This window comes from Galendromus occidentalis, unplaced genomic scaffold (genome assembly GCF_000255335.2).
Source record: "Galendromus occidentalis unplaced genomic scaffold, Mocc_1.1 scf7180000077443, whole genome shotgun sequence".
NCBI classification, from domain to species: Eukaryota; Metazoa; Arthropoda; class Arachnida; order Mesostigmata; family Phytoseiidae; genus Galendromus; species Galendromus occidentalis.
Window position 1 is genome coordinate 78,535 of NW_003805431.1, and position 13,766 is coordinate 92,300.

The 13,766-nt window shown below is 51.1% G+C and overlaps 2 protein-coding genes across 2 annotated transcripts; one reads left to right on the forward strand and one right to left on the reverse strand.

Moving 5' to 3' along the window:
- The first annotated feature begins 1,349 nt into the window (after positions 1–1,349).
- Positions 1,350–5,480, forward strand: LOC100906792 (uncharacterized). Its single transcript, XM_003743387.1, has 12 exons — positions 1,350–1,399; positions 1,917–2,133; positions 2,279–2,673; positions 2,790–2,923; positions 3,039–3,200; positions 3,294–3,572; positions 3,672–3,863; positions 3,964–4,090; positions 4,255–4,367; positions 4,459–4,620; positions 4,731–4,875; positions 5,359–5,480. Exons 2-12 carry the CDS (start codon positions 1,940–1,942, stop codon positions 5,478–5,480), a joined length of 2,025 nt encoding a protein of 674 aa, XP_003743435.1. The 5' UTR covers positions 1,350–1,399; positions 1,917–1,939.
- Positions 5,481–9,405: 3,925 nt separating this feature from the next.
- On the reverse strand, positions 9,406–12,841 carry LOC100905772 (gastric triacylglycerol lipase). Its single transcript, XM_003743381.2, has 8 exons — positions 12,613–12,841; positions 12,242–12,428; positions 11,175–11,368; positions 10,906–11,079; positions 10,590–10,724; positions 10,438–10,509; positions 10,055–10,261; positions 9,406–9,966 (listed from the first exon to the last, which is right to left on the reverse strand). Exons 1-8 carry the CDS (start codon positions 12,778–12,780, stop codon positions 9,781–9,783), a joined length of 1,323 nt encoding a protein of 440 aa, XP_003743429.1. The 5' UTR covers positions 12,781–12,841; the 3' UTR covers positions 9,406–9,780.
- Positions 12,842–13,766: the final 925 nt, after the last annotated feature.

Genomic DNA, 13,766 nt, shown 5'->3' on the forward strand with positions numbered 1-13,766 from the left:
GGGCTCAGTTCAGTCAGCTCGAGGAAATCTCGAGAGAGCTCGGACTGACCAGGCGGATATCGCGATCGAATTCAAGGAGCGGTGCCGCTGTGCTACTGGTGTAGCTCTCGCTTGGAACTGACTCGGTTGGGCTGAAGTGGACCATCCGCGAGCCTCGACCTTCCTAGGAAAATGAGGTTTCGTCGTCTCGAGCCTCTTTCCCTCCGGACAAGAACTTCTCGACTCGATCCGCACGGATGGAAACTCAAGCCGTTCCCTTGGGCGAAACATTTGTCGGGAAATTCGTTGCGCAACTCAGCCTCGATAATGCGGGTGGTACCTGGAACGCGGGAAGAATCGCGGTGAATGAGGTCCGGCAGCCGTGCCCCAACCTTCAGATCAGCTTACAGCGTGAAAGTCATCGGAGATGCGAAGTATGGATTTCGTTGTCAGGAGTAGGCTTTCCTCCAGGATTTATCGATATTTTATGCTCCGATTCTTCAAGAAAGCCCAACAACAGCGGGGGCGGGATCGCTGGAGGCTGAAGTGACGCTATATGAGCGTCGGACTTCGCCCCCCCTCTTCCTCATATTTTTGATAATCGTTCGGTATCATTGATGATTCGTCCGCTAGACTCATGATGTAACCCGAACATTTTCTGTAACTCCTTGTCACTGTTTGCCTCTCCATGGCATTCTGGTGGTGCGTACACTAAAGCTTCCTATACGCCGCAATTCGGATCGGTCTCTTCAAATCTGGATCTGAACTTTTTTCCGTGCGAGCCCTTGCTTGTGGAAGTAGCACGTCGCCTATCATACATATGTCGCGGTCTGCTTCTCACCGGGACAGAGACCTCAATAAGCTGTTAATTGCACAAGCTCTCTCTTCTCCGTAAATTTTCCTAGCCAAACTCGTGTCTTTCAGACCCCCGGGCGCATCTCTAGAGTCTAGAGTCTAGACCATCGACGATGGGGCCGGAACCCATGAATTTTTTTCAATGTCTTCTCAAGCTCAAGTTCTCACCCATGGCCACGTCAAGAATCGACTGGTCCCCATTCGGCTGTCTCATTTTTCCGCTGCAAGTGGAAGCCGAAGGCGTGAGTTAGATATATTCTATCAAGCACCTTCTGCATGCCTCGAATTCCCCCGCTCCCCGAAAATTCGCCTCGAAGTTTGAGTATTCCCAAAGCTATCACCTTCGACATCGTCTCTCGGCAAGAAAGTAGTAAGACGGAGGGTAGGAATGACCTTTGAGGCACCTGGATTACAGTATCTTGATGATGTTCGCGACTAGGCCAAGTCTGCTAGGCCGTGTTTCCTAATCTAGAGGGTACGCCTTTCAGCGTATTGACTTGTACGGCAAAGGCAAATTCGGTTATTCTTTGATCGACCATCGAGGTGTCTGTTGACTGCCTTAAAAGTGAGTGCATCGATTCCTCCAGAATTGAATGGAAGACCATCAAGACTAACCCCTGCGAGCCTGTCACGTCTTCATGTTTAGGCTATCTGGGTGGAAAATAGCTTTCACTTTACGCAAACCCAAAAAATGGATCGAGGTATGACGGAGCGTCCAACGTCTGGGTGCTCCCGCTTCAACCAAACCAGATCGGGGCCGGCTTCAAGAGAAGTCTGTCAGCCTTCCATCAGAGCCGCTCATTGAGCGCTTGCGATGTGTTGCTTGTCTTTTTCGCTAATCGGGATGCCTGCACAACTGTCTACAAACTGGTGACCCGTTGCGGGAAAGACGAAAAACGACGAGAGGCACCAATCAGACACGGGAAGCGGTAGCTGTCACACTTCTGGCCAGAGTCGCATTGTCCAAAGCTGTGTCGTATATATCGCGCCACCGTTAGATGCCGGCCGCGAGTCATACCGCCTTGTTGACAATGCATGGTTCTAATCGCTCCGATATCCCTGATGTGCATTGATCTTTCCAGCCGCATCGGTTCCTCTTGTCACAATGAACTTGCTGCTAGAAGCGACCGTGGTCTCGTCTTTATTCCTCGTGACCCAGGCAGAAGCAGAATCTGATTGGATATGCATCGCTCCGGATTTCTCGAGCGGACCTATACCGCCCGTCCTGCCGGATTCTTACCACATGGTGTTTGAAGTGAATGATCTCGTCGGAAAGAAGCGACATACAGATGAAGTTTGGTGAGCATTGTCTTCTAACCAAGAATATTCCTCAATTTCCATCGGCATCGAGCTTCAAGCGGATGGTGCCGCGTGAGACTCTCGAGCCAGAGGCTCGGCCGTGGCTCTGCACTTCCTACGACCCTGAGTCTGAGATTTCCGATAGGTACGACTGGCCGAATCAGAGAGCCCGGATCCGAGAAGTCGATGATTCTGGCGTAGCGAGAGAGATCGTGAGTTTCTACAACTCCAACACCGGCTTCCGCTACTCGGAGGGCGGAAAACAATCCGTTGACGGGGACGTCAACCGATTGAACAGTTGTGCAGTTTTCAAATTGAGCGAACACAAGAACACTCCGCTCTTTGAAAAAGGTGGTCGACCACTGAACATGGTTGATGTGTACCAGTCTCTACTTTTCGGCGGGAAATATCAATTTGCATTCATGGACAGTGTCGCGGACGCAACGAGCAGATTCATCAAGAGCAATAGGTTCACGTCTTGCATAACGGACAGGGTCACGGGTCGACGACTCAATGTGACTTATCACTGGACACTGGATGGTAAGACATCATAGTCCCGGAAATCATAGATTCATGAGAACATTGCTCGTTGGATCTTCCGCTCGCTGAAGGGATGGGTATCGCTCTACAAAATTTGGAGCTCCTCCGCTCCGCAGGAAAGAGTCCCATCAGGTTCGAAATCGACGGCGGAGCTCTCGATGGCGATAACAATACAGAATACAGAATTCGTCAAGTGGCTTCAGTCTTGCGGTTTGATCGGGATCCCGAAATGGACAACGATCTCTTCGTGGTGAGTTTCCGGCTTCGAGAGATTGACTAACTCGATGACCGCAAGGGACCGACCCATGTCTTCTCGTCAGACGAGTGAGCGGCCACCGTCTAACTCTACTCTCTGTGAACTCTAGGTCCCACGAGACCTCAAATGTTCAGATGATCCTCGTATCATACCCGTCGACGAGTTCCCGCAGCTCTCGCAAGATTTCGCTTGGCGGGAGGAGACTCTGTTTTCCGCTCGAGACCAAGATGGCCGCGTGCTTGCAAATGAGACCTCAATCGAGAACCGTCAGGTAGGTTTGTTCGTTCCTTCAATTCCTCCAAATCCAAGAAATCCTCATGAGAATGATTTTGACAAACGCGCACTGTGTGCTCTCCTTGCGTAGATTTATTCATCAAGAATTTTCGGCCTCGTCCGCATGGACTGGATCCCGACGCTCCGGGACGGCAAGATGTTTCAAGATTACATTGGCAAACCGATCACGGTCATTGCCGATGTTTTTTTCAAAGCCATTTTCATCATTGAAAAAAACACGGGCTCTTGCTCAGTGCTGCCCATGGCCGGAGAATTCGCGCTCATTAAACAGACTGGAACCGCTTCTTTCGACATCCGAGAGCCTCTGGATCTGCTTGGCATGACGACCGAGCACGTGGAGAAGGGAGAGGTGAGCGACATCATGCCGTACCGCACGTCACCGACCGACCGGAGAAATCCTTGGAGATTCATGAGTGAATCTGGAAAATTCGCAGAACATGCTTTCCAGTACGTCGAGAGAGGATCCCGCGTCACCGTATTCAGTGACATCGACGAAGCACCGGATGGAACGATCGAGGTTCACGAAGCCACCTTCAGGTACGATGAAGAACTCTCTCAACTCTCGAATGGGGCTTTCATTTTCGTCCCGACGTCGCAGCTCAATCGGAAATTTTTCGCAGCCATCGACGAAAGAACGAAGGTGAGTTCTATTGTGCAAGCTGTCTGCATGCAGCCTTGAGGGGAGATCGAGAGGCTGCTCGAAGGCTGTGAGGATACGATCGATATCGACCCTGTTTAAGGCGTTCGAGAGCACTGAGAAGACTTCATACTTCGACTTCAGAGCGGACTACGCGCATCTCGACGTCTTCGAGGCGGCTATGTGCGTGGCCAACCGCAAGAGACGTTTCTTCCGTATAAGCTTTAGGAGTGAGTGACGTCAAGTCTCTGAGCATTGCATTCTTCCGGGAGATAAATCAGTCTGCGTACGTGACAGTCCGATGAGTCGCTCCCGTACAGATATCGATTCTGCTATCGACCGACACAACGATTTGATGGGATGATGAGGAATAAAGACCCGATTCAAATTTCAGCCGACTTCAAAGAAGTCATTTACGGCAATGGATATGAGTTCCTCAATCGACTCCGAGACATGATCGCGAGGACTGGAAATCTGGGTACAGTTATGCGGGTTCAGAAACTCAAAGTGAGTTAGCAGCAATCCCTCACATGTAGACGTCAGCCGGAAGCGTTGAATCTCCCTTCCGATGGCACTCGGCTTTGATGTGTTTCGCCAGATGCTCGAAGACTTCGAGAAGAATAGGATTCACGTGAGCATGACGCTACTGGAACCCTTCCCGGAGCTCGTGAACGCAATTCAGACAACAGTGGACAGCGCCAGAGACGAAATCGTCAGAGCTCTGAATGACAGGCAGCTGGCGGTGCCCATAGAGTGGCAGGTGCGTCGTTTATCGCAAGCGGAGCTCGAGCCGCCCCCATTATGAGCTCATCTCCCAAGGAGAGGTTCTCTATGATGGTACGATATTCTGACAGTCGCCCGCTCTTATAGGGAGGAACGAATACCATCGTGCCCGAGGCGGGCTCCTTCGTCGAATTGGAGCTCTCACTCAAGGAACGAACTACTCCTCCGAAAATGCTGGAAACCAGCATGTACTCAGCCGAGTTGACGATCCCTGGAAAATCTTTCCTGGCAGGTTTGTTCCGGGAATGCGAGCAGGCCAGTCGCTGCCCATACCTATGCTGAAGGCCGAGATTTCGGTGCGGCCTTCCAGCCCTTTGATAATGAGTTCTGGTTGATGTCATTCTTCGGCTCAGGCTGACTGTCCATGCTTCTGCACGACGGAGGTACCCGCGGGTTTCATCGACATCGAGGTAGCGAGGCGCTTGCAGGGTCTCATGTTGTCTATCGATTCGCAGTTGATGCTGCGGTTCTTTGCGTCTGCGTCTTCCTTGTCGGCATCGCGGTAGGTTTCTCGGGAGTCGCCATTCGTCGAGCGCTTCCGTCAAGGCGGAGTAATGTTCCGATTTGACTTTGGACCTCGCTTCGTGACGGTGATAAGACGAATCGAAGACGAATAAGCGGATTCTTCGTCACATATCATTCAAACACTCATCGAGATTGTCCGAGAACCTCGGCCTCTCGCGAATTCGGGAATAAAATGTTTTTGTTCCATCAGTATCAGAAAGCATTTATTGGAAGAGCATCATGCTCGAAGTGAATCGCGGCTGCCGGGAGGAGCATCATGCCTCGGGGGCTTGCAACTTAGGTAGCAATGACGAAAAACTCGTTACGGGTTAAATCTGTCGACGCGTGCAAACTCCTCCGAGGCACTGGAGTCCTGTCATGCATCGTGTCGAAGGCGGACCGGGGCTGAGCGTTATTGGACAACTGGCGCCTTCGTCTAAAACATTCAAAGATTTCTTTTGCCTCAGCGATCCTGTGAGCAGCGGGAATTCCCGTCCGCGGCCTAGAGTGGCGACGGCGAAATACTCACCGAGCAAGGTGACGCACATCGGACAGCATCCGCAGAAAGTTCCATGCAGCTCAGTGACCTGATGTGGCTCGCACTCGATCTGACGACATCTTACGCCATCGCAAAAGTCTGGTGGACACACAATAGCATCTGAAAATTCTACCACGATCATGGTAATCAGAAGCGACGGAAACAGCATTTCGGTGGTCGAGGGTAGGGAAAGTCGCGACGATGCGCAGGAAACTCCAAAAGGTAGTCTGCTGACTAGGGAGAGAGGTGTTGATTAAGATGAGTGGAATGGGAAAAAACTTCTGCGCTCATAATTCCAAACCACGCATGCCCATTATTCCGGAAGGCAGAATCTATCTAGACTCATTGCGAGTCAGGCTAGATAGAGCGTGTGACACGGCTTCGGAGCGAGAGTCTAGCCGCTGAATAGCAGGCGATCAGACCAGTCATCAATTCCTATTTCACTGAGAGAGCTTGCTCTGTGGCAGGCATTCCGCATAGCTCTTCTCTCTCATCTTCCATAGCCTCTCCGTAGTGCTGAGATTCCCGAAACAAACAGCTGAATAGAGTCAGCGCTCAATCGAGTAAAACGCCTTTTCGTGAACCTTCGTTCTGGTCCCGGTCGTCGCGTGACGTTGAACGTTCCCGATTTAGTGGTCTGTCTCTAAGAGCTCGGTGGGCGGCGACATGCGGAGAGGCTTCCGATCGCCGCCGGGGAGCATCTGGGGAGGTCACTGTACCTCGATATCGTTCCCTGCGGGTTGACCCTTGTCGACCTGCCGCGCTGGGAGTACAGGAGCAATCCCTCGACTTGCATTCTTCTGAATCGATCGCGTCGATGCCGTCCTTTAAAGAGATGACATCATTATCGCAGTGAAGCCGCACATCATTAGACTTTGTCAGAGCGTGATCGATGGCTTCAGCGTTTTATGTGGAGGCCGATTGCATTTCCTCGAATCGCTTCTGATCTCTCGGCAGTTTTCTCATTGCTTCCATCGATTGCCTCGGATGTTCATGAGACAATCGATTCCTTTCCGCCATTCTGAAAAAGCGATGTCTGCTCACTCGCGCCGAGCATTCATCCGAGAGGAATGCCCCGCGACCCTGACTAGCCAGGGAATTCCGAATCATGGGTCAGCAGATCATTATTGTTACCCCCTCTCGAGCGGCTTCCCGAGACTTCATCGCCTCCTGGGTGAATTTTCCTCGTGGTAAAGTTCTGATCGGGGTCGATCATAAGGCGTATCCCGAGCGTTTCCGAAACCCGTCGCGCAAGTCCGCTGCGTCGGCATCGCAGGTCATGCTTGGAAGTAGTGCCCGGACCTGTGCGGCCAGAGGATACTTCTAGCGAGCCAATGAGTCCGGAACGATCTCAGGGCTGATCTCCGTCAGCGAATCCTCCAGTTGAGCGATGGATTTACGCCAGTGGTTCCAAACCTGTGAACCACCGCCCCTCTCATCGGGGAATCTTGAGCCGTGCCCCCGCGCACTCACCGAAGACAAAAATTAAAACGAGGGCTTCATTCGCAAAATCGGGTACAAACTTTTGTTTTCATCTCAGGTCATCTCAGGGACCTTTCGGTTCCCACTCCCTGCGAATATCTTCTGTCGATCAACTTCGATCCTAGTTATCTTGAGACGAGGATTTTGGAGAGAGTTCCCAATTCCTCCGGAAGCCCGAAATCCACTGCCGATAAATCCTTAGTCCGCCGCTCCCCCCCCAAGCTTGCAGTTTGTTTGACCAAACCACCCATGGTGTGCATTACTTCAAAGTTGAATCATCGGCGCACAACAACCGCGCAGGTAGATGAGGAGGGGAAAATTCTGATGGAGTTCCCTGAATTAGACGCGAAGCAAGCGACTTCTACGGTGTCCCACTCATCACGGGGCTGGAATATCTCGAACACAGGTGCACATGGTGGTTCTCACAAGTAAACATTCTTTTTTGAAAATGACAATCACCAGGTTTGACATGCTTTTCTGAAAGTTTCCGAGCCCCGGAGCAACCCCGAGTCGTTTTTCCCTGCTGTCCTGCATTTCATGCCCCTTCCCTGCGGGCTCCGAAACCCGGAAAAACACCATTTACATCGAAACCCGGGATATTTTGCTCATATATCAATAGAAATGGGTCTTTCCGGGCTTCGGAACCTGGGGAAAACATTTCCATCAAAATCCGAGAAAAATATCTCGGATTTCAATGTAAATGGTGTTTTTTCCGGGTTTCGGAGCTTGCAGGAAAGGGGTATGATATGCAGGACAGCAGGGAAAAACGACTCGGGGTTGCTCCGGGGCTCGGAAACTTTCAGAAAAGCATGTCAAACCAGGCGATTGTCATTTTCAAAAAAGAATGTTTACTTGTCAGCATACTATTGCAAGCGCTCGCGATGGTCACGTCCTCGAAACCTTTTCGCCCTCCGGAGACTGCATGGAGCACGCAGAGAGGCTCTATGAAGGGATGGGTCCCGGCCGCGGTGAGCCAAAATACAACTCCGATGAGCCTGAGCTTCGGAAAATCGGTATCTAGTCGTTGCCACGAGGAGATCACGCGGAGCATGAGCTCCGGGACCAGGGAACCAGCGGGAACCGTCCGGGTGGGGGGCCAGTCCCCATGACTGTTCTTATCGTCCCGCGCTGAGCGAAGAACCTACGAGAGCTGTGAAGAAATCACGCTCGCTATTCATGTGCATTGTAGACTTTGTCCGCTAGAGAGGGAACAAGATCTATGATCGACGTCATGGTCTTGGTCGCATCGATGGAAGTCCTCTGAATTGCGCAATCGCGAGCTGTGAGAGCTCGTTCTCAATTCCTGCTTGCTGGTGGAGCTTGAGCAATGCTCTAGTTACGCGATAGTGCGTGGTATTCAAGAGATCAAGTGGTCGATTCCGGGACGATGAACTTTGGCCATTTGACTGAGACATTCGGGAGGCTTGAGCGGAGAACAGATGGACGTGTGCTAGTCTAATGCGAGTACATGCAAGCGCCGACTGAGAGCCGAAGCGTTCTATATTGAACTTAGAATAATTCGAAATCCTGCCGACTACCCTTCTCTCGACTCCAGAGTCCAGGGAAGACGCCTCCAGAGACTGCTCTATGCGGGCGAGTCGGCGATCCGATCGAGACAGACGAAAATATCAATCATCGGAGGGCACTGCCTAGTAAAGAGGAAATCTCGAATGGAAAACGAAACTCTTTCACAGATAGCCTCCTTCCCGGCCAGCAGAGGGAAGAAATGGCGACCCGGAATAAGGATGCGCAACATTGAGCTGCCGTTCGCTCGTGGAACCCCTCGCTCTTTTCCGGGAAGCAGAATCTAGGGCGAGTCTTCCTGATCATAAAGCGGAACAGGCCAAGGGACCTGCGGCAGATCGGCTCGAATGCCCGGAGGTCAATTGGGAGACTGAGGAGATTTGAGGGAGTGAGGATCCAGCAGCGGCAGCTCGAAGAAGACAGACGTCACCTGTCGGGACATATCTTGATACCGCAAATAGTAAGAGAGATAGGCAATTTTGGGAAAATGTATGAAACAGACGAGCAGTTTCTGATAAACCCGCTTTTTCGAGTGTGAGACTTCAGATAACCGAGTTGCGCAGGGTGCTGACAGTAGCTCGCGGCTTCTTTGTGAGGGTATCTAGTATGCTCGAGGTACTCACTAGAGTTCTTCAAAATATCTCAGTGAGCCACTGTGAGTGTCCGAACTGAATTCCCTCGCTGGCGGACGGGAGGAATAGACGGGGAGTCTCCAATGAAAGGACACGTTTTTATTGTCAAAACACAGACTAAGATGCCCTCTGCTTGGAATATTCTCAAGCATGCTTGCTTACAGGCGGATCACTGAGGGACCACCACTGAGGAAGGAAGGCCAGCTACATGTGGTGGATATATCCATTTAGCCCGAACGAGGAGCCACGTACGTGGCGTAGGAGAATGCCAACGTAATCATGAAGGGTGCTCCTACGCTTCAATCAATCATAAGGAGCTCTCGCAACGGAAACTGTACAATGGGATCCGGATAGAGATGTCCGCGGGTAGTGGACTTGAGCGAGCGAAGTATCTACAGCATTGGCATTATTACACTCAAGATGATTGAGAGAGAATTAAACGACGTCTCGTATCCGCTCAAGCTGCCTCCGAGGATTCGGGATTCCAAGGTGATTCGATTCCCCGGAAGTAGTTGATACTGTGCTCATCAATGGCATGCGGCCGACTTCTGATGACGAAGTTGAAATGCGAGAAACGCCAGTCAGGAATGCGGTGCAGGTTACCATCCGGCACGTTGAGATCTTCTCGAACCTTGAAGGTTTCCTGGAGAGAGATGTCATGATCACTGCTAATACTCTCAAAGCGAGCCATGTAAAGCCGCAAGATCGGCCTGTACGTCATGCAGCTTCACCTTGCTTGTTATGAGGACGTCCCCGTCACTGTAATATATTTTCAGGTCGATGTTCACGTTTTTCGCATCGAGGAGCGGTGGTTCGGCGGTCCCATATATTTTGAGGTTCTTTGAGGCTCTCAGACCCAGCTTAGTGAATAGGCGGGGAATCAATCCGTAGTCGTGATCAAACTCTCTCATGTTTCCGTCACAACCGATCTGCCGACTCTGCGGAAAGTGAGTGGAAATATTTACTTTCGTTGAGAGGCTCAAGTGGTGTCTGAATCCGAGAAGTAGGAACTCAGAGTTTCGCTGCTCCGCGGGATTACATAGTTCTCCCAACCGTGGTGCATATCAACCCCCTTAGTGAGCCACCAGGGCTGCAAGAAGGGCAGTCTACGAACCTGAGCATACCACATGAAGTTTCTCAAAGAGCTACCAGCGGGGAAGTTTTTGCCGTAAACACCTACTCTTGACTGGAAAGGAAATGAGTTGAGGGGAGCATTCGTGCATTTTAGCGGTCATGAATTCCGAGGCACCTCCTCCGGAGACTTACAAAATTGAGATAGTAGTTCGATTCGAAACCTAGAAAGTTGACACCCAGGTATTCGCAGAGTTTCGCAGTTCTCGAACAGGACGAGAAGTCCACATCGAGAACCTGCCTCGTGGAAACCAAGTCGAACAGGTAATCCTGGAATCGAATCGGAGTTCCACAATATCGGTTCATCAAATCGATCTCAGAGCTAGCAACTCCCGAAATTCTGACAAACGAAAAGTTTTTCCCGTTTGTCAGGATTCTGTGCTACTGAAGCTCTACAGAGACAGAGAAAGCGTCTCGGGACCTCAGAAATTAGGAATTTGCCCGCACTCACGCCGAAAATGTCGTAAGGTAAAGCAGCGACCATGTATCTGATGTCGTTGTTGTAACAAAAACTTCGGAAGCCCCCGTAGCTCGAGGCTTTCGCAATCTTAGCGTTGTATGCTGGCTTCTTCGACAGCAGCGCGTACAAACTGGCGCCGCCTTGCGATACTCCAACGTAGTTCACCTGGGAGATCGGGGAAAGAGAAAAGCTGTGATTTGTGATCATACTCCTCCTCAGACTGCGGATACCAAGACAAAATGATCTGGACCGGACCTCACCTTCTTGTGTCCCGTTTCTCGGAGAACATAGTCGATCTGTTCCGCCAAATCAATCGCTCCAATCTCGACGATCGTGAATTCATAGAAGTCGTAGTGATCTTTCTCAGGGTCAAGGCGCTTGTGCTTCCGCCCATAGCGAGTGCCTCGATTATTCACGAGCCATACGTCGAAATCCGCACCCGCGTATGCGAAGGCTATGAAATAGAGTCTCGTAAGCGAGTCGGCGTCGCGTCGTACTGTCAGTCGTCGGGCCTATGGCTCATTTTGATAGAGTTCGATCTCTATGAGGAAAAAAGTGCACAGTCCCGCGTAGCGATATGGTCAGCGTCTTTCGTTATCAGCATGACACCCTTTGTTCGTCGGATTCTAAGAAGCGCGTCAAGCGCCGGAGATACGTAGTAATCGTCTGGGCCTTCATAGTAGGTCGATCTCATTCAGACTCAAAATGATACCATCCCAAGCCAAATAATTTATCCGTCAATCTGATTTTCTCAATGAAAAAGTTCCCTCGGGCAGAGATGATTGGCTCGGGGGAAAAGGAGTCAACGCAAGTTCCTTCATAGAAAGCCGTATCCCGAAGAGGCTCAGAGAAGTATTCTCTGTGACCGAAGATTAACAAGCTGAATCTGGATCACGAGATCAAGACACAAACAAGAGGAGGGCGCAATCTCATTTGCCGCGCTTGGCGGTCTCCGATAGAATTAGACTGTCTCTCCGAGATATCTGCTTCTCTCATGGCATGACTCTCTTAAGAGGTTCGACAGTACGCGGCTCCAATCCACCGTTAAGTCCAAAGACATGGCGACTCGAAGGCTTACCCAATGACGGCACGAAATCGAAGTGTCCTTGAGCCGGGCCACGGGGTGACCACCGCTCTCACAACCTTCGAACATCGCGTCTCCTCCGGTCACGCGTGTCGATATCAAAGAACATCGATCACGGTCTTTTGTGCTTTCTATCTAAGCTCGACATTGCATCTTCTCGATCGGAGTACACTCGACACAAAGCCTACAACCAGATTCCACAAGAATCGGATGAGATAAGATCTCTCTTTCGACGGTACTCACCGATACCATCAGGATCCATGACATAACTGTTGGAGGTCCCCAAAAGATGCGCTCCGATTACAACTGGCAACGAGGATCTGTCCACGGAGTCTTCGCGCCATAATCGATGGAATTCGATGTGATAACCGTCAGACGTTATAATTTCATGCCGCGAAAAATTGAAGCCCCGACTCGTTATGAAACCTTCCTGGGAACGGAACGATTTCGTTCATTAGTATCGAGTCAATCTGCTTCTTTTCACCCTGAGGAAGCACCTCGGGGCCCAAGATAACTAGGCTGGCTTCGAAGCTCCCGATTCCTGCTACCAGTGATATCCTGGAAGGAGACTCCCGTCTGTTTCTCTCACGAAGCTCCCTTCAGAACTTACTCACGATGTCTTTATCCTCGTCTGGATCGTATGGCTTGGGGAGTGCTCGATCGATGAACTCGTTAAGTGAACCCGTCGAGCGAGCCCACTGCAAGACAGATATCGAAAGGCATCCCACCACGATCGACAACACGAACCACGACCGGAACCATGGTCTCTTTGGAGATTCCATCCTGTGCGCGGATTCGGACACGAACTACTTTGGCAGGAACGTGTCAGCGCTCACATTGCCCATCTTTTGGATTGTTGTATCAGGACTTAGCTGTGACGTTGTCCACCGCTCTCCCAAACGAATCTCGCTTATCAAGTGGACAGAGAATTGGAAAAGAGGCAAGGCCGTCGCTGATGATATTGTGCCCAAGATTGGACCACTCGGTTTGCGATGAGACCGACAAAATGCAACACTCATTGCAGGAATTAAAAGGGTGACCTTTGAGCCGGAGCGCAATATCGACCTGTGTCTCTTGAGCCATGAGAAGAAACCGCGTGCCAGCCGCTGTTTCGAGTCGATGAAGCGGCGGACTACCGTTTCGCTGTAGTTTGCCCGCGTCATGATTCTCTTTTGGACTCTTATCCTGTTCCGCTGTCCTCGTGCGCTGATGGTGATGGGACCGCGAGAAAAAGCTGGGGTTTGCAGCTGACTTCGAAGCTAGCGCATTTCCCAAGTGTGGTTGCGGTCGAGGGAATGGCTGAGCTTACCCGATCAGGAATCTTCGGAGAGGGTTGTCATTCGGTTGCGAATTCATCGAGGAGAATAATAATCAGTCCGTGCTCATCTGTTTCCGCCCTCCCGAACCCAATGTTGTTTCTCGCAGGTGAATAACCTCGATGTAACGCGAGGCGCAACTAAGTTGTTCGCCATGTTTGCGAAACAGCCGGCATATTACCGCAAGATATCATTACCTGTTTTCCCAGCTAGGATCCGGAGTCTACCACTGCAAATCTCCGACGAGCGAACCGTTCTCCGTGTCCACCGCGACTGAGTCACGGCGAGTGATCTCTGGGCGATGACCTGCTTGATGCTCGATCTATTCTCCATGACCTCTTCTCTCGCTGACTCTCACAGCTGACTCGCCGAAGCTCAAGGTCTCACGCGAAACTGCATTGAGCTTGAGGAAGACCAAGTTGAGAAGCTACGAATGAAGGGCAGTAGATAGA

Coding starts and splice junctions, on each gene's coding strand:
- LOC100906792 (XM_003743387.1), top strand. CDS start 1,940: ATGAACTTGCTGCTAGAAGCGACCGTGGTCTCGTCTTTATTCCTCGTG. Junction 4,091..4,254: donor CTTCCGTATAAGCTTTAGGA/GTGAGTGACGTC, acceptor TTCAAATTTCAG/CCGACTTCAAAGAAGTCATT. Junction 4,876..5,358: donor TGGAAAATCTTTCCTGGCAG/GTTTGTTCCGGG, acceptor TTGTTCCATCAG/TATCAGAAAGCATTTATTGG.
- LOC100905772 (XM_003743381.2), bottom strand. CDS start 12,780: ATGGAATCTCCAAAGAGACCATGGTTCCGGTCGTGGTTCGTGTTGTCG. Junction 12,429..12,612: donor CAGACGAGGATAAAGACATC/GTGAGTAAGTTC, acceptor TTCCGTTCCCAG/GAAGGTTTCATAACGAGTCG. Junction 9,967..10,054: donor ACGTCCTCATAACAAGCAAG/GTGAAGCTGCAT, acceptor ATCTCTCTCCAG/GAAACCTTCAAGGTTCGAGA.